The sequence below is a fragment of the Argiope bruennichi genome, chromosome 1 (assembly GCF_947563725.1).
Source record: "Argiope bruennichi chromosome 1, qqArgBrue1.1, whole genome shotgun sequence".
In the NCBI taxonomy this organism is placed as follows: domain Eukaryota; kingdom Metazoa; phylum Arthropoda; class Arachnida; order Araneae; family Araneidae; genus Argiope; species Argiope bruennichi.
The window spans coordinates 92,371,095-92,391,094 of record NC_079151.1 but is presented as its reverse complement, the minus strand read 5'-3'; the positions used below and the strand labels follow the sequence as shown (position 1 = coordinate 92,391,094).

General features: G+C 30.8%; 1 protein-coding gene across 3 annotated transcripts in view; it reads left to right on the top strand.

Moving 5' to 3' along the window:
- Positions 1-20,000, top strand: part of LOC129964882 (tyrosine-protein kinase RYK-like) — a 468,554-nt gene that overhangs the window by 399,216 nt on the left and 49,338 nt on the right. For all 3 annotated transcript variants that reach the window (XM_056079139.1, XM_056079138.1, XM_056079141.1), the window contains exons 2-4: positions 4,269-4,396; positions 13,282-13,381; positions 19,687-19,824. In XM_056079139.1, the coding sequence (XP_055935114.1) occupies positions 4,269-4,396; positions 13,282-13,381; positions 19,687-19,824 (366 nt within the window). The remainder of the gene's footprint in view (positions 1-4,268; positions 4,397-13,281; positions 13,382-19,686; positions 19,825-20,000) is intronic.

The window sequence follows — 20,000 nt, the reverse complement described above, 5'->3', positions numbered from 1 at the left end:
TATAACATTACCATTACATTAATACGACAAGAAGGCCTTCAGATTAGACGAAATGCTCACACACATGTTCGTGTAAAGCGATTATATATCACCATCTACCCAATTTGTTAAAAGCAATATCTTCTTCCAAATGGCCAGAAAGGCTACTCATTGGCGAGACTTCTCTGCTTGTTCACTACTAACTTTCCGAATTTGTGATTTGCAGCTCCAAATCACGTGATCACCGCCATGTGCATTAAATGTCCCTTGGTCGTTCCGGTACGAGGTACTAAACGAAGACCGTTATCCTCAAATGACCAGCGCATTTATCTGATGGACATACATCGTCCGCGGAATGATGTTCGCACGCACCGGGCAGGGTTGAAGTTTGCTTCGTTTTTTTTTAAAGTGCCCCTTGTTGTTACGTGCCTGAATTGTTTGCATTTGAGGATGGCATTAGTAAAATTAGGGACGGAAATTAGTTGATGCCCTTAATAAAATAATAATGAAAATAATAAATATGACGCTTGTATTAAAATTTGTAGTTTGGCTGTGGTCATTTTTCAAACTTAATTACATAAATGAACCTGTTGTTAATGATTTCATTCATGTTTAATTATGTTTGAATTGTATGTTAAATTACCTATGCTAGTTTCTTTATTTATTACTACAGTATTAGGTTAAAAATTGCATAAATATTAAACGATATTTGCAGGAAAAAACTCTTTGGTACATCTATCTATTCAAGGGTTAATAGACTAAACGTTTCTATTCATTTCTGTGTTCTATTCATTCTTTTAAAAATAATCTTTTTTCGCATCGCATGTTTTCGATAATGCGTCGTTTAAAGCTATGAGTAAAAATATGTTAAAGGATTTACAATTACCCAATTATAATTAAAATCCAGGTTTTAAAACAAAACATATCTTTCTAGATTTTCTTAAAAGGAAAGAAATACCAAGAAGAATTAATTAAAATAAAAATAATCTTTTTATTTTCTATCTTATATAATCTTATTTTCAAAAATACTATTAATATACCCGATAATAAGAGCTTCATTTTGTTCTAAATACTGTGACAGAAATCCAAGAAATTTTAAATATGCTTTGGATTGATGAAAAAATCCATATATCACCGAAAAATATTAATCCATGTACCAATGAAAAATATCAATGAAAAAATGTAATTATCATTATATGTAATTCACTTATTTACAAAATACTAAAACATTTAAAATTTTAAAAGCCATTAAATGTAATATTAGGAGCTTAATAATAATTATCAAATTGAATTAAGAAGTTTGTATGTTTAGTACTTAAATTAATTTAAAGAATATATTTTAATAAAATTCTTTTAAATTATATTAAAACACCGAAACTAAAATAAATGTGATGTAAAATTTAATACACTTCAATTATTTTTATTCCGATATTAATTATTTAAAAAAGATATTTCCATTTAGAAGAATAATCAATAAATCGATTAAAAATCTTTTACTAAAATTTTTTAATAAATAAAAAAATTTTAAAATGGTCTCCGAGTTTTATCTTTGAATAGGTTTTCAAAAACATGAAAAGTGAAAAATGAATTTCAGATGCTTGTAATCTTTCTATAAATAATTTTAAAAAGAATCGTTTGCATCCGAACAAAAATTAAGTTAACATAAGAATCGACGAAAGCTACCATTTTGAATAACATAATTCTCTATTTTTTTGTAATAATTTATTGAAAGATTTTGGTTCCCATGGTGAGTAAGAAATTGGATCAAAATCTTATATTGCGAATAATATTTATTTAAGAAAATGTTTATTTTAAATCCTTTATTTAGTGCATTGAAATTATTTTTGTTCTTGCAAAATTTTTACTTTTCTTTTCACCACATCGTTGTATTTTTCAAAAATTTAATCTTATTTCGAATCATTCGAAACGTATACATACATTTTTAATTTTCTATCTATCTCTGGTATTAAATTATCAATTGTGTTTAGTTTTACTCTTTAAATCCTCAGGGGAAATATTTCATTCAATCTTAATTTTAAAATAAAATGAAAAAGATGTCAGGATTTGTTCGTGAATAATTTTAGAAAAAGAAAAAAAGTGAAATAGGCTACTGTTGTTTTTATTCTTTAAACATACATTCTTTAATAGAAATTCAGCGTCACTTATTCAATAAAAGAAAAAAGAAATTCTAAAATTATCGTCGAATACATGTAATTCTCTTGCAGAAGAATATCATTTTTTTTTCTTGTATGTTATTACAATTTTGATTATTGTTGGCGCGTTTCATTTTTACGTAGACTAATAATTTAATTTTAATTTTCTCTCTTCTCTTAATTAAAAGGGACGTTCTTTTTAACAGTGTTTGCGGTCACAGATGCTTCGTAAAATTTCACTGATTCGAAAACACGCATTATTATTTTATCATTTTTTTTCTTTCCGTTTTCTTTTTCGCTGAGCATTTTCACTCCTTTTATATTCTTCTATTTAATTTTTTTTTTCTGTTTTTAAATGGCAGCGTTTAATGAAGATTGCATTCAGCGCCATCGTACGGTTCTTTTTTCTTTCTCACGACAATTTATCTTCCCTAAAACAGTTGAGAATAATTGTGCGGCGGGTTTTTGAAGAGTTTAGGGATGAAGCAAATATTAAATCATTTGAGATGAAGTGTTATAAATATATATATAAAATAAAATAAGCACTTTTCAAACTGTTTTGTTTTTCCAGAAATTCTTTCATTGCTTTTCCTTTTGCATTATAATATGTGCCATATTCTTGTAAATAATTGATAATCTAAAAGTAAACAAAGTGTTTCGGCACTTTTTACCCTGATTTTTTTTTTTAAATTAAGAACTGTGATGGATTGCAAAACTCTTTCACATTTTTGAAAACATGAAAAATGGTAAGTAAAAATAGTAAAAATTCCTTCTAATAGGATATCAACAGTCTAATTTTGATATATATTATGATAAACTGTTTTACGAAAAATACTATTATGTAAGAAATTGTCTATAATTTTCAATCATTTATTCTTTGAGGTAGTTAAAAAAGCTTTTAACTTCATTTTTAGAATAACATATTTTAAAATTATATTTCTGAAATAGTTGTTTCATGTTGATGTTTGAAATGTTCATAGTAAAATAAAAATTTAACTTATTTTTATAATTTAATTTATTTAAAATAAAAATTTTAAAAATAAAGGAGATTCCAGCCTCCGGTCCGAAGTATCGTCGCATGATAATGTTTTTATTCGTCTTTGTTTTATTTTTGAAATTTATTTTTAATTCTAAAACTTACAAATTAATTATGATACAATTCTAAAAATACAATTCTATTATAAAATTCTAAAACTTAATTATTATACTTACAAATGTTAAAGTATAATAAAGGTGGTCTTCGTTTAAACAGTTGACTTAAGCTTAATTTTAAGCATGGCTAAATCATTGCTTAAAGACCAATAAAATAATGTCAAAGGACATATTGTGATAAAAGTAATTTTTTTAAAAAGAAAACTGACGATGGAGTAATTCAAAGTGTAAAAGAGACAATTTTTTGTTAATTTCTAATTTTGAATATTTAATTAATATTTATTGATTTTTGAATATCTTTGAAATATTTATTGATTTTTGAATATCTTTGAAATATTTTTTTTTTAATATCTTTGAAACATGAATAGTATTCTTTCTCTATCTTATTTAATAAATGTGCAAAATTTGATTGAATTTATTTAAAAAATGAAACATTCGATTCTTCCATAGAGATTCTTCTATGGTTTTCTGTCATAAGAATTAATACATATAAGCATAATTAATTCAAACTAACTCCAGAACTCCCAAAGACTAAAATATTAATCTCCGACTTATACCCAAAATAGTACATGATACGATAACTAAAACGTACTTTTATCTACAAGATGATATATGACACACAGAATCAAAATACATAATATAACTGAAAATAGTCACGGCCAATTTAGTTTACTTACAATTCAAAAAAAAAAAAAAAAAGAGTTAATGTTTCGTTTCATTTCTCATCTGAATCTCAAACAAACATCAAGACAGGCATTTTAGATGGATCAGTGATCACCAGTGAATTGTCCATCGTTTTCCTTTCAAATCCCGGTAACATATCCTCAAACCTTTCATATCGCCATCATTAATAATGTCCCTAACCACACCAAAACGAGGCATGGCTATATGTTTGCTCTTATAATTATGTATCAACAAGTAATATTTCCTCCCGCTGCCCAGTGATTCGTTTGATATTAATGATTGTCTTCCTTCCTTCGACAGGCTTGAATGCGGAGGTTCGCTATGTGAACAACGGGACAGTCAACGATTACGCTCTCAGCTTCGTGGTGATGATTCCAGACCCCATATGGGATCTTTACTTCACCTGGCAGAGTCTGCGGCCCACACCGGTAAGTACACACTCACTCGGCCATGTCATTAGGATAATGTTTTCCATTCAACAGGTAATAGGGTTCGGTCAGTTGAGCGTAGCGGGATTGAGTTAATGTCGTGTTTTCCGATGGTTGACAGGATCGTTCCACCCAAACGAGGCATATAGGCGGGTTTACATTAGGCTTTTAGGTTTCTAGTAATAGAAATGTCTAATTTTCTTATGACATATGGTGGTTTATGAATTATGGTCCCGAAATGCAGTGGCAATTTGATTTTATGTGGTTTGATAGATTGTTACGTTATTGGAAAATGCCCAATTTCATTAGCTTCATTGTGAATTCGGATATTATTGGATATAAACTCTTTTTACTGCATATACCAGAAATAAAAAATGTTCTTTCAAATTAGAAAGGTATAAAGATATTTCTATCCCAAAATTTAAAACAAGTGTGAAATATCAAGCTTTAAGTCCCAAAATGCTCTCAGCATTTTTTTCTAGTATGTTTCCACAATATGGTGTACCTTTTTTTTATTCCAAAATTCAAAATCAAATGAATATCAAACATTGATTAATAGTAAAGAAAAAAACGGAAATGTTTTTTACCACTATAATCTGGTATGCTTCTTTAATATGATAGATCTTTTTATTCCAAAATCAAAAAGTAAATGTAAAAATCGAGCAATAATTAATAAAAAAAGAAATGGCCAGAATGTTTTTACTACAATTTTCTGGTATACATTCGCAATTTGGGATGTTTTGTGTTTCACATTGTCGTACGCGAAAAAAAAAAATTAAAATGAAGTATAAGCTTTCCAACTGAATTTATTTTTCTGCAAAACAAACTTTTACTTTGGCCTACAAGTTAGGTGTAAAAAAATCGAACTAAGATTAATATGTCTAGCATTAGCTATTATTTGCGTAAGCATTATAGACATACTTGGGGCAGGTTTAATGCAAGGTGTTTAAGAAATTTATAGTTTTTGTGTCAAAACAGAATACAAAATTTCATCTTTCTAGCTTGTTATATTTTTTATTTATCGTTACCCTTGGTAGACTGATATAATTCCTAATTTTGGTTTTTCGAATTCGGGTTTAAATCATTAAATTGCATCAAAATTTTGAAGTTTAATTTCCCTTCTGATTATTGTAGTTTCTCTTACGATTTAAAATGAGTATTCGTCAGTCTCAATAAAATGTTTTTAAGACTTTTTAGTTCATAACATTGGAGAATCTGAAAGAAGATTTATGACATTTTTTGGTGACATACTGTGACTGTGACCTCACTTTTAGAATCATATCATATCTGTGGTTATATTAAAATTTCAACCTGTAGTCTGACACAACCACAATACAAGAAAAATTTTCTGTTTCAACTTTTTCGTCCTTTTGTCTTCTTAACCTAGTGAAGAGAATGTAGTTTGCATCTAGACATCCCGTAACAAGATTTAGAGGCCAGTAGATTATCCTTTGATTACATTAGGGAGATTTACGTAGCTCTATTTACGGAACCCATAAAAATGTATTTATCCAGTAATTAATGGCTGCCCCGGAGCTCTGGATTTATGCTTCCGATCGTCAGACTTGGGCTGTAATTAAAGGATTTACGCCCGTGTTTTGTTTTCCCGATGACAGCTTCACGCCTCCGTCGTTTGTGGACTCGAGGGCACCAACAAACATGTGTAAAAATTCGTTTTAATTAATGGATATTGAAAGCCTTAAGATTTCAGAAAACAAGGCTCCTTTGTTGCAGAGTCAGAGTGTTATTAATGGGAGTTTCTGGCTGCTTTTTAGACACTGAAGATAAGCTTATTACTGAAATTAAAGTCGTTTCAAATACTTGACATAATGTCACCTTTTGCAAATAAGGCTGTAAAAGTATTATTTTATAACCGAGCAAGGAATTTTTTTTTAAAACTCGGAACATTAGGTTATTGTCCCAGTTTATGTCGATTTATTGTATTTCAACTTCTGTTGGATTTTTTCTTTTCTTGGTATATTCTTTACTCTCTTTTTACTTTCTTGTATACAAAGAGAAAATATTTTAATCAACCAAAAATTCGAATTCAAGATTTTAACGAATCTATATATTTCAAACATCTCTGTGTCCAGAACATGGAATTACATCTGTCGGTATCCCCCACCGGTAGGGGTGGGCACCTCAGAAATAAGGATGACGAGTAGCTTCTGGTATTGTGGTTGACTCTCGCCACCCTGGTGAGTGCAAAAATGGTGGAAGTCGGCTACCTGCTATCGATGGCGAGACATGCTTCCCACCGGAAGGGCTGTACCGTGGCCGGTGATGACTCTTAGAATTGAACCTCAGCTCCCACCAATGCTGTCGTAGGGTCTGATCAATCATATCTAATCCCAATGCCTTTAACCAAGTAGGGCGGAGTAGCCAGTGTGGTTACAGGTGTCTGTGTACACGATAATTCAGAAACGCTTTTAAGATAGGGGGATGAAATATGGCAAATATGTAGATTTCTATCAAAGTTTAAAAGAAATCCATTCAAACGCTGTCTGACTTCTATTTTAATTACCATTTTTCTGTTAATGTCTGGTGTCGATTTTAGTTACCATTTTTCTGGTAATGTCTGGCTTCGATTTTAATTACCATCTATCTGTTACTGTCTGGCTTCTATTTTAATTTAAATACCATCGTTTAAATAATGTTGGCTAAGGGCATATTGGACAGAACCCAAGTTTGTCATCATCCGATTCACGTTCTGTACAACAGCGAATTTCGTACGTTAACAATGAACGAAATGCATTAAACAATTTTAAAAGGGATGATTTCCAATTAAATTTTTTAAAGAAAAGTGCTACCATTTCACACCCAGGAAACCCCAGCCATGTCTTTTATTTATAAAATTCCCGATAAGCAAGAATTTTGTTTATTCCTAGCCTCTTTTACATTATAGCGACATGCACGAGTATATTTAGGGTGTGTTCTTGTAGGCTATTATTTATGAAAGATAATTCTAAAAAGGATCGACGAGGGAATGAAAACACAATCTCGTTGTTTCAGCTGCTCTTTCGTATCTTACTAGCCACCTTCACCAGCCATTTTGTTCGCCAAGAATTTCTTTAATTTTAGTTGAATTTTTTTATATATAATTTGATATTTTGGTTCTTCCATTAAAGAAATTTTAACATCTGCTCTGCCATGCTTTACAATTGTGATTTGGACCATTCCTCTAATTAGATTATCCGTGTTTGCTATCTCTTACCCTTTGTAGTGAAAAGGGCATCTCACGAGATACTAAGTTTGAATCACAAGCAGTGAATGTATTCAAATTGTTATAAAAATTGGGTAAAACCACATTTTTTAAGTATCCATTCACCTGAGCTATTGACTATAATAAAAATATTCTAAGAAAGACATTGTAACATCGTGGAGATGTAGATGGTTAAAACTACCCCATTCCATGAATAAATTGATTTTTGTACATCGTTTATTTGTAATATCCTGATTAAAACAATATTCTCCATATACACTTAGTTATATACAACAAGGATATTAACTCTTTGCACTCGGAAAAGAATTTCGATGCATAATTATTCACCTAATACAAAGACTAGTTTATTGCACCCAAATATATATATAATATTTTTGAGTTCCATTCTCCCGTTTAATTAATTTGCATCTTCTTACTATTCTGCACGTATTTTTAACAATCAAAATTATATAGATAAAAAGTCAAAATGATGCACCGTCTTGAATGGTGGGTGAGAGTCGCATCTCGAGTACAAACGGTTAATTAAATTATCATTATATAACATCTTCACCAACATTCGACACCATTCTTCCTCGGTAGCATCCAGGGTTCTTTCGCCCTCCACGCCGTTTCCTTTCGCCTATTTCGTACGTTCCTCCACCCCTTATTCTTTAATAAAGTCTTACACTGGGGATGGGAAAAAGTTCTTTGAACTCAATTGCTGATTGGGTACGTCCCAACATGCTTATATTATACTAGCTTCTACTCGCGACTTCGTACGCGTGAAAATAGATTGGAATTTACAGCATCAATGGCTTTATCTTCTGTTACTCCTGCGCATGCGTGAATTTTCAACGCCAATTGGGGCAACACAAATGTATGAATTTTCTACGCGAGTTGGGGTAACGCAATATAGATTATAAATTTTTAATTCCCTTTATTCTGTTTTATTTTAATTCAATAGTACTTCAGAATGAATCCGAAAGATCGATTCATTAACAATGTTTAATTTTAAATGCATCGAACACTAATAAAATAAACCGAATCGTTTGAAATAATAGTCAAAATTATGTTAAATCTAATCTCATTGGTGTGGGGAAAAAAAAAAAAACTGAAGCTTTACTCTTTTTGGCGTTTTTTGGCGGGAAAGTTAGTTTTTAATTAATAAACAATTAACCACTCAATTAAACGGAATAAATAGTAGGCTATGTCCTATTCCAGACTATAATCTCTCAGCTAAATTTCATCCAATTCTGTTCAGCCGTTCTGGCGTGATTGACTAACAAACATCCATCCGTCTATACAAACTTCCACATTTATAATAGTAGTATAGATTCCTCCTTTATTATAAGTAGAGATACATAAAATAATTCAAAGCAACGCAACTTTTTAAACAACCACAGAATTAGATCCTTGAATATCTCTTGTGCTTCTGCAAAGCATGTAGTGTGTACTTTTTCCATTAAAATGAATGACCGGTGTCAATCCGGATACAACTGCACATTAACCGGAAATTAAAGAGGTCTTAATTGCTTTCTTTGGAAAGAAATTGACTTCCAAAATCTCCATTACTTCTCCAACTCCAAGACTTTGCCAGCAATTACAGCCACCCCAATTAACAAAACAGTCCAGACCGCGCACCGGCTCATATCTGGACCGCTTCCAGAACTTTAACGGCGGATTAAACGCCGTGGAAAACGATTCGCTATATTTATGACATTTTCGAACGTTTCCCGACTTCTAATTAGCCAATCAACGATGCTTCACTCACCCAAGTGGAATAATTTTCTTTTATGTTGATTTTTCCTCTGAGTTGTGTTCCTAGGAAACCGGGCCCCATAATGGGCCATGGTTCATACCGTTTCGTACTCTGAGAAAACTGAAATGTTGTTCGAACGCTGCAGCCAGCTACGCCTTCATTAAATTAGCGAGAGAAAAGGCCACACCTAGCTATATCGATTATTCCCAGGACATAAATCTTCTAAAATTTTTTTGCATTCTAATTGCTATTGCTGCTGTGAATGCGAAGTTAAATTTTTGATGCAAGAATTTATGACTTCAGTGTCATAATATGTCTGTAGAAAGAATTTAATGTGGCGGTTACAGGAGAGAGTTCTTCTGCTAATTGGAGCCAACATGTGCAGTTGGAAATTGCCAAGCAAGAGGGGCATTAAGAATTATTCATAATTTAAAGAAATATATGTGACTAAATAACTTGATACTTACTCATTTCAAACAGCGGGCCTCTTTAACCTTTTCCACTTGAGACCACTTTTAAGGGCAAGAAAACATTTGCTATAACTTTTCATTATAAAATAATTATGTTGTGACTTCTAAACAGGGAAATAAATAAGAAAAAAAAATTACAAAATTGAAATCTGCTATCGCAAATTTTAAGTTATCATGTGAGAACATTATTGTTTTTTAAGTCATCGTTTGTTTTAATTAATTTAAGTTATTAACCAATTTAAACCGGTTTGGAATGATCACGTGACTATTGTTTTGTGCAGTCGTTAATTTTTAGAAAAATCATGGGTATTTTTTTTTTTTCCATCTCAAATTTTTTTTAGTTTATATACAAACATAAACACACACAGTTCGACACCTCCCCTCGTGTTGATTCCCGTTTTCTTCTTTGTGCTTCTTTGGGCGTTTACTTCTTACGATCCATGCCCTTTATTGGCCAGACAGGAGAATCGGATGCATGGTGGGCTTTCGTGCCAAGTTGTAACTTTTTGTTGGTAATAAGTCGCCAAATGTGACACCCTTCTTTATCATTTTCTAATAACCCTAAAAGACGAAAAATTGATGCCTCAAAAGCGATGAATCACTAATTTTCTGCCAATGCATTTTGAGGCTTCAAAAGCCTTAAACTAAAATAACATCATGCCAGTAGACCGCGATTCAAAATTACGAGGTCTCTCCCAAAATAGCCCTAGTGTTGCTTTAAAACGGGATGTTAATATAACTAAACTAAACTAACCGCCATTTTGAAATAATTAGGTAGATTCTTATAGAAAAACTACCTACAGCAATGGTTCTCCTGACATGACTGTAGGAAAATTTCTACAGATCTTCACCAATCAAAGGTGCCTAAAATCCCAAACCATCCTTCGTTCAAAAGTTTATACATTCAAGGCTTTCCCAATGTTATCTGCAAAAATTTCATTTGGATTTTAACTGGCTTGAAATATGTTGTTAGAAATGTAGAAACTTCGAAAAAGTTCGGAAATGGCGAATCTAGTTCAAAGGGAGTAAAAATGGTGTGGGTTTGAAATTTTCATTTCGCTATAACTTCCTTAATATTGAAGATAGAAATATAAATCGAATTAGCCAGATTAGCGGCTGCTTAAGAGGAACAACTTTTGTGTTTAAAGTTTTTCAATGACTGCAATATCTTAGAAGTTAGGGGCTAAAAAGTGATTTTCAAATCCTAATTTTGTCTGAAATCAGATTCATGAAATATTAACTTAGATGAAAAGGAGGAACCTTTGCCTTCCAGCTTGCCGAGAGGAATTTTTAATTAATGTATCGGATGTTAAAAATCACCAACTTTTCTGTTTAATACATCGAGAACAAAGAAAATTCCTTTAATACGTATTAAAAGTAAGAAAAGAAATGCTACATCTAACAAAAACTTAATCTTAAAAGAAAGAGAGACAAAAAAATGAACGAACCACACTTATGTTTGATATGGCCACAAGCTTAGGCAAACGTTTATTTTTTTTTCTTTACCTTAAAAAAATTGGACAAAGAAAAAATGAAAGTCTGTAAAAGTGGGGAAGTGTTTTTCGAAAGAATGACGTCGTCTTTTTCTTTTATATTTTTTCGAACCATGCCCTGCGTCAAACCGTTCTCAAGGAAGTGACAAATTGTGGGGCAGCGACGAAAGCCACAGCGGGCGCATTTTAAAACCTTTTTCCTTGGTGAATATATGTTTTTCCTCCTCTCGTGACCAATATTATCGGGCAGGTGGCTCGAGAACTATTTGTCAGGCGTTTCCACACCGTACCCTATTTCACATTTTTCAGAAAAAGTCATTTATTTATTTAATATCGTCACTTGTTTAACTTTGTTTTCTCTCTTTCTCTCTCTTTTTTTATCCTGAATTTTGTCTATCTCATTTTTCAGTTTTTCTACTTTTGAAATCCTCTATTCAATGCCTCAGATTTATTTTTCTTTCTCAATTTTGTTGCTAAAATATAAGCTGAATAAACATGCAAGATAGTTGTTCGACAAAACCATTTTAATCTTTACGAAGAATATTCAAAAAGAAAAGTAGTAATAATTGATTTAGTTTACATTTGCATCTTATTAACACATTGTGTACGGCGCTCAACGCGCTGCCAGAGCTCGCACATTTTTGAACGTTCTAGAAGCATGCTTGGCAAGCAATAGGATGCATATATGCACATTTTTAATTTGCATTTGGTATTATATTTACATAAAGTATTCTTAAATATTACTATATATTTTATACATGTATTTATTATATGTTTTTTTTTAAATTTTAACTATTATTTATTTCACATACTTGAATAATGCTTTGGAGTGTGATATTTGGTAAAGCATATTCCCTTGTGCAATGGTGTTCGGCACGATTTGCAGCAGTAAGACATTAAGGACCACTCACGAATTTTCTCGTGTTGCGTCTCCCTTCTGTTATTATAACTTTGTTATTTATGAAGCAATGATTTTTGAATGTACGTTTGCCCAAAAACGTTCTGTCCCAGGCGTATGCCTTACAGATTTCTTTGCGGTCCTTAATGTGTTAAATATTTGCCACTGGTTGGTTATGCATCGATTTTGCCGGAAAAAAAAAATGAAAACAAAATATCTTGTGACCCGGCTTCAAACTTCGGCCTGCTAAATACGAGAAATCACGTGACCCGGCCACAAACTTCGGCCTGCTAAAAACGAGAAATCTCGTGACCCGTATGCAATGTGTTAATATTAGATGTAAATATAAAATCAATAAAAATATAGCGCTTTAAAAGGCGTAACCATAAATCTCACTTGCAAAGTTTAGAGATCGTTTTTATATTCTGAAATTTATCATTTTCGAAAAACAAAAAATTGGTCTTTCTTGTTGTATGAATGATTGTTGGTTTTCTGTTTAGTGAAACACAAATTCTGGTATGACTCCTACTTTTACAAACTTCTTTCTTGGGTGATATCTCACAAAAAAAAGATGTCACAATTCATCTGTATCATAAATACTTGACGCATGGATTTGCCTGTATATTCTAAAATTAATTGAATTAGAACTCCCATCCTTATTAAAATTGTAACAGAAAAAGTGATGCTATATGAGGAATTTCCAAGTTGCCTAACCGTCTTATATGAATTCGAATAGTTATGGTGATATTTTTGTAGTATTTCATATGATAGCCATCTTATAAGTGTCCCATGTTGTAATCCATAAACTCTCGTAATTCTTCTTCCGGAACAGTATAAAATAGTTTACCAACATATGAAAATTCAAGTTTTCTTAGTTGCTTAAGACTTTATTTACGATCTGTTGCTGTTTTGTTATTATCCAAATAAAAATTTGGGCCCAGAGCATATATTTATGGCAATGAATTAATTGGTATGTGTTTTTCCTATCAAATTATTTAATGTGGTTTTCAAAAATGATGTATCTGCTTTTCACTCTGCTAACTTTATTATTTTTTTAATGCAGGTTCCTTATTCCATCAGTTTCACCCTGAGTAATCCTGAAGCCATGAGTGTTCCTCAACTCAACATTTCCAGGAAAGGAAACATTCCAACTAGCGAAGAAGGTAATTTATTAGAACGCTATATTATCCTCATCTTGACCGGAACAACTGGATAAAAGTTTCGACCATCATTAGACAACAATTCTCTTATTTCAATAGGAATTTCACCAGTTCATTAAATTACGTTTTTTGTTGTTCTATAATTAAAGAAACAAACTTATGGAGTGAACCACGAAGGATTATATATATATTATTTAGGAATAAGATTATAATGAACTGTTTGGTATTTACTAATTGTGATCCTATTTACAAATAATTATGATCTTAATCCATTTACTAATTATGATCCTAAAATAATAACTTTTGTTTACATAAATTACCAACTCATTGTTTCAAAATGAATACAAAATTTCAAAAGTAAAGGAAATGAACAGTTTGATCTATTGCCTGATTCTTATAACATTTTGCACTCCATTGACATCGTTTTTTGGACATTGGGTTGCATGATTGCTTTGGGCTTAAAGCACATATAATTCAATTTTTTATACAAAAATTACTGCCAAATCTTCAATGAGATTGCAATTAATTTTAGTTGTTAATCAAAGTAATACTTTATATTATAAAGAACTTAACCGATGAAATGCAATACCAATAAATCAATTATAAGCATCTAATAAGTTTTTGGTGCTAAAGGAGCTTTAAAAGTTTAATTTCTGCTTTCTCAAAATCATGATAGAGTAACGGCGATTTAGTATTAGTCACATTCTTCAAGTTCTAGACCCAGTTACATCGAAGATTGGCACATATGCTTAGCTAGCATGTGTTTTATCTTTGGCTGAGACTTCTTTCCCTTGGCTTGCCATGAAATTCCTGACAGGAGATTGGCGGCACCAAAATCTTCTTCGTCACTTTATTGCTGTTCAAAATTACAAAATAATTAATTCTTAAAATATCCATTGTTTAGTTCCAAATATATAGCAAATGAAAGTTTATATAAATTAAGTAAAGTAAGAGTAAACTTTATTTATTGTGCTCTATATGAACTTATATCGCATTTAAAATATTTATTGCGTTATTTAACTGAATTGTCACAAGTTCTATTGTGCGATTGCGCAGACTCATTATATTTTTTGTATAATACACCTAGAGTATTCAAACCAATCTAAGAAAAGAAAATTAAAAATATTTCAGGTGAATTTATAAAGTAATAGTTATTTAGCACCGCTCTTTTTTTTTTTAATTTTAAATGCTGTTCTGTTGTTATATTTTAATACCTTAATCTGTTTTCAATGAAAAAAAAACATGAATGAACAAAATATTTGTAGTAATTATTTCATTTAAAAAAATTGCAATTTTCGAACAGAATTCTTTTTTTGAATAATATGCCATATTAGTATATTTATTATTCATTCCATTCATATACGATTGAAAATGACACCTTAAATATTTAAGCGTGTCCAAGTAACTTTTCTATTTAAAAAAGAAAAGAAAAAAAAGCTACTGTAGCTTAAATGTAAATATAAATATCAAATTCTGTAATTCGATGCATGATTTTGTCATGCCATTTCATACACGGGGTTAAACATACACTTTTAATAACTTGCTTATTTAATATTGTTTTCATATAATTTTTAGATAATGCTTTATTATGCCATCGTCCTTAGCATTATTTCCTCGCACCCTTTGCAAAATAAAAAGACGTTTCTTGATGACTAAAGGAATTTTACGACCTCATTATTAATCTCATTTTAGAAGCAACGAAATCTTATTTTAGAACCCTCCAATCCCGTCATTTAAGTTACCCACGTTCGCTGCTTCTTTATCTCCTATTTGAATATAAACTACATCTCAAATCAAAAGCACATAACCAAAGTTGCCAAATGCATTAAGCTCGGTTGTACACTTCGTGCCATAAAAATATATGAGAAGGAAGAATATTTTTCTCCATAAGCTATTCTCTTTTATTTTTTACTGACATTCGAATAACGCCCACGGCTGACATATTTGTCACTTCAAATGTTCGGAAATTTGCCTCCTTCTGCTTTCAGCCTCCCAGAGGACATTATGTTCCATATCCCATCATCCACTCTGAGAATTTTTCTTTGTCTTCCACTTAGGCATTCAATAATCTCATTTGGGAATCTCGTATATTTGTTTTGTTTCTGGATTTATAACCTATTACGAGTGTCTTTTTCTCGTAAATATGACACAGTACGCTTGTCAGTGTTTTGTTGCTTTTATTTATTTTTATTTTTCTCTCTTCCCGCGTCGCGCCATAAATATTTTCCATTCCAGAAAACGGCTGCCATCTTGGAACAAACCTAAGTTTTAATGTGGAGAAAAAGATTTTCCGGATTAGCATAAAAGTGGTTATTCTTCAACTCAGGCATTGGCCATTTTGCAGTAACTGTGGGCCGCAATGGTTTGTTTGTTGTTCTTTGTTTTGTTTTGCACTGTGGTTCTTGCTCTAAGTTTTGGAGCGTCGTAAACTTTGTAGAATGGCTGGCGATTGGAATGCAAATTCGGTTTTTCGTTCCGGTGCATTTGTGCCGAATGGTGTATGCTTTTTGGCATTTCATAAATGTAGGATTGGTTTGTCCCTTGGACGTTTTTCGGACATAAATCTCGTTTAAGTGCATGCTATCTGAACTAAAAGTTGTTAGTATTTAAGCCATAGGCTTTGTTGCTTATAAAGTTCTATGAGCCTTTGCCATTTTCTTAACAGAAGAACAAATCGCTTATAATTTTACTACCAAATTTCGGAATAAAGTAATCCCAGTAGAAAAAAGATAAGAATAAAATGACATCTATAAAATGTTTTATTGTATTGCTGTTTAGCTTTTATCTTACAAACTGGGACTTTGCTTTCAAATGAGCCTTTATTAAGTGCATCAGTCAAGGGACACTTTATGAATCTAGGCGATGTTATTTGGATATAATTTCCACTAGTTTGTTTTTATATATGGAACTTTATATGGTTAAGTGCAAAAATTATGGGAGATTTTAGGATGTAAAAGCAAAATATGTATTCGCAAAGCTTCCAAAATATTTTATTTATGACAAAGTTAAGAATATGACGCTGGCTGATTTTTTTTTTTTTTTTTTTTTTACCCATGTTTTACCTCGTGGTCCTAATATTGCTTCGAATGGAACTTAAATATAATAAAACTAAAATCTAGTGGTACTCGAAAAATCTTTTGCCTTTTTTTTAATCTTGCTAAAGAGAATTACTTTGTTTAGTTCTGTATTCTAAAATGATATTTAAATTTTACTTATTTTTCTAATTTTTGCTGTGTACTTAGAATGAAATTACCACTAGATTTTAGTGGTAACTTCGATTCGATTTTTTCGATCGAAGATTTGCGATTATATTCGATTTTTTTTCTCTTCTATTCATGAAAAAAAAAAAATTAGAAGACAATTATTTTTGTCTTCAAAATGTTATCAATAACTGAATTATAAGATTAACTACATTCTCTCTGTGTGTATTTCTGTTATTCAGTTACCGATAGAAGAGTTTTTCATAAGATCTTGAAAAAATGCAAATGAATGATTAAGAGGTTATACTATTATAGTCTTCTTACTTAGAATTGAGTCTTTTTCAGCTTTAATCATTTAAATCTATTGACAGTTTGATAATTCAAAACTTTCGTAAATATTTTACTTTTGCCATGCGAGTTCTCGTTACTGACAGTTTGCAATATCAATTGTTGAATCTTGATCTTCTTGTAAAGGCTGTTCAGATTTTATTTAAGAATATTTGTAATACAATTGTTGATTTTTGATAATAATAATTTTTAATAATTAATAATGACTTGATAAGAAAACAATTATTAGACAGAAAATTCAATATCAGAAAATGGCGCGGCATTTAGAAGATATTTTAAAACTAGCGATGAAAATGCTGAATAAAAAGTAAAATTGTAAACATCTTTATAATTTTTCTGAATTGGGAAATACTAAAGGCATGAATTTCTTTTTTAATTAAGAAAAATTAATAATAATTTTTTTAAAGAGATATGGCGGGAAATCTTAATCGCTTCCCGCCTTGTTTCTAATCGCTAAAATAAGACTTGTAATATTGCATTTTTCTAAACATGAAGATAAATGTTTTTACTGAAATCAAAAGATCAAAAAAGGAAAGAACCACATCCACCACCACCTGGATTGCACTAAATATATTGCATCATCATAAGTTTTTTTACTGCGATTGATCGTTCTTTGAATCGGAAAGTGATTATTTGATCAGAGAAATCTATTGAGCTGAAACATTGTTTAAGCACCTGCGTTTCTTCTCGTGTTCTGTCAGTAGGAAAAGCAGTAAATATCAATCTTCAACGGCCATTGCGATTGATTGCGCGCAGTAATTGTCTTTCTTGGCTGCTTTTTATCGCCTGCAGATAAATACCGTTTCTTTACGGTGTGTTGCAAACTAGCTTTTGGTTTGTTATATGTGAGCGAAAGATGCCGACTTTCACCGAATGGCATGAAGAAATCTTTTTGCATACATCTATAAGCCCATAAAAGATTTTTGTCATATATTTTAGAATTTACATAAATTAGTTAATATTTTAAGACACTGTGCAATGCTTGTAAAATATATGATAACACTGTTAGAATATCGTTCTACTGAGTGTTCTTAGAGCATTATTACGAATATCGTTCTTCTTTTACCATTGCATATCTGTAAACAAGCTAAACTGCATTTTCTAAATGTATAAAGGAGGTAATTTGGATACCGTTACTTATTTCTTTGTAAGAAGTATTCTTGTTTTCCTGTAACAAATATTTATAAAATTAAACATTGTTAATTCATCGATCTGTTCATGATGAATCTGAGAAAATTTTGTTGACAAATTCTTGAGATATTACATAAATTAAGAAAGATATTCTTTAGTGCCCATAAAGTTTAAACGCTCAGTGACTCTGTTATCAGTAATCAGATTATAAAAAAATGCTTTGTTTCAGTAAAAAATATTATTATATTAATTGCAGATTAATCCTTTACACTTTAATTTAAAGCATAAATTCTACGGGAGCTAACAGAAAATTAGAGAGATACATATCACGCTATGACTGAAGGCCTTTATAATATTATGAGTAAATTATATGACTATCAAAATGTGAAGTTTTAAAATATTTTGATGAAGAATCTATTAAAGTAGGAATTGCGTAAAATATTTAATTATTAAAATTTAAACGAACATTAAGATTGGCGAACCAACTGGTCACCAAAGGCGGCTAGTAACTAATAAATTACAATATTATAATTTTTTTAGTATTTTTTTTTTTTTTTCGTGATAGATCGGATTGGCTTGTTTTACATAAAGTTCTGTGGGAAAAATTTTCATTTAACGAATATTTGGCATTACAAGTAAGATTCAGGAATAAATTATACTTGTTAAGTGAGGTTCCACTGTAATTTAATTAGAAAGTGGAGATAACACAGTTAAAAAATTAACTAATTTTTCAGGTGAATTTGAAATTCATTAAATTCTCTGTTAATAACAAAGATTGCATTATTCAATCTGTTTTGGCATTTATTAAATTCCATATTTCTATTGGTTAATTTTCTATTTTTAACTTAGTCGTTCATCAGTAATTGGTTTGCCATAATTACAATTCCGTTCCTCAGAAAGTAAACTATTTAAATTCAAATTTTGATGTTTTTGTTGCTTTTGCAGTATTCTAACAGCATTAAAAAAAAGCTTTAACTGTAGATCTAAAAAAGTCGACTGATAATTATTCTCAAAAACTAAAATACATAATGAAATTAGAAGAATTTCTCACTCAAGAACTCTCCTGTAAAATGTTATATGCGATATTTTTCTTCTAATGTATAAAATTGTACCCTCTTCTCCCTGAATGTTTCATTTTAGCATCCAGTGAACATTCTGTTCATTGTTTGCTTTGTTAAATATGATTCACTCAAAATGCGACTCTTCCTTTTTTCCTTCCCCTTAAATAATTTTCATTTTTCAATATTTGAAATTTCTCCAGTTTTTTTGTGCCCTGTTAGATTTATTTTTTCTTTTTATCATGATTAGTAATACAATCGTCTTCATGGTAGAAATAGAATTTAGTTTAAAATAATGCGCACATTCATAGGAAAACTTTAAAAAAAATTCCACTATTTTAGCATACGTGCTTCTGATCTCTCTGTGTTAAAAATCGTTTGCTGAATGTGTTTGTAAAAATCCAAGCATCATGTCTCTTTAGCCTGTCTAGTTCAGTATCACTGTTTTCGAACTGATTTCAATTTAATTAACATTCATGCATATACAGTATTAAATATTTCTATTTGAATGAGTATGTTTTGAACTGCTTTTGTTTCGTTGTCAATGCGTTCATGTTATTTTTATTTTCAGTGTTCCGCGTTGTGCTTCAATGTACTGGCAAAGTCAGTGCCGAAGTGGAAATGAGTATGAACATGAATTTCAGCATGCCGCCACCTTTCCCCAATTCTACTCACTTGGTGCTCAAGAGGAAAAAGATCTGTTACAAAAGTAAAATCATTTTTTTTTTCCTATTTAGATTTATTTTTTAATTCTTATTCAGCTGTTATTTGAAAATTAAAATAATTTTACTTTTATCCTGGTAGTTGAAAAACAATATTCCTTCAAAATATAACGTTAACCTTGAAGTATTTTGTTATATCTCTTTCTCTTTTCCGCCATTATGT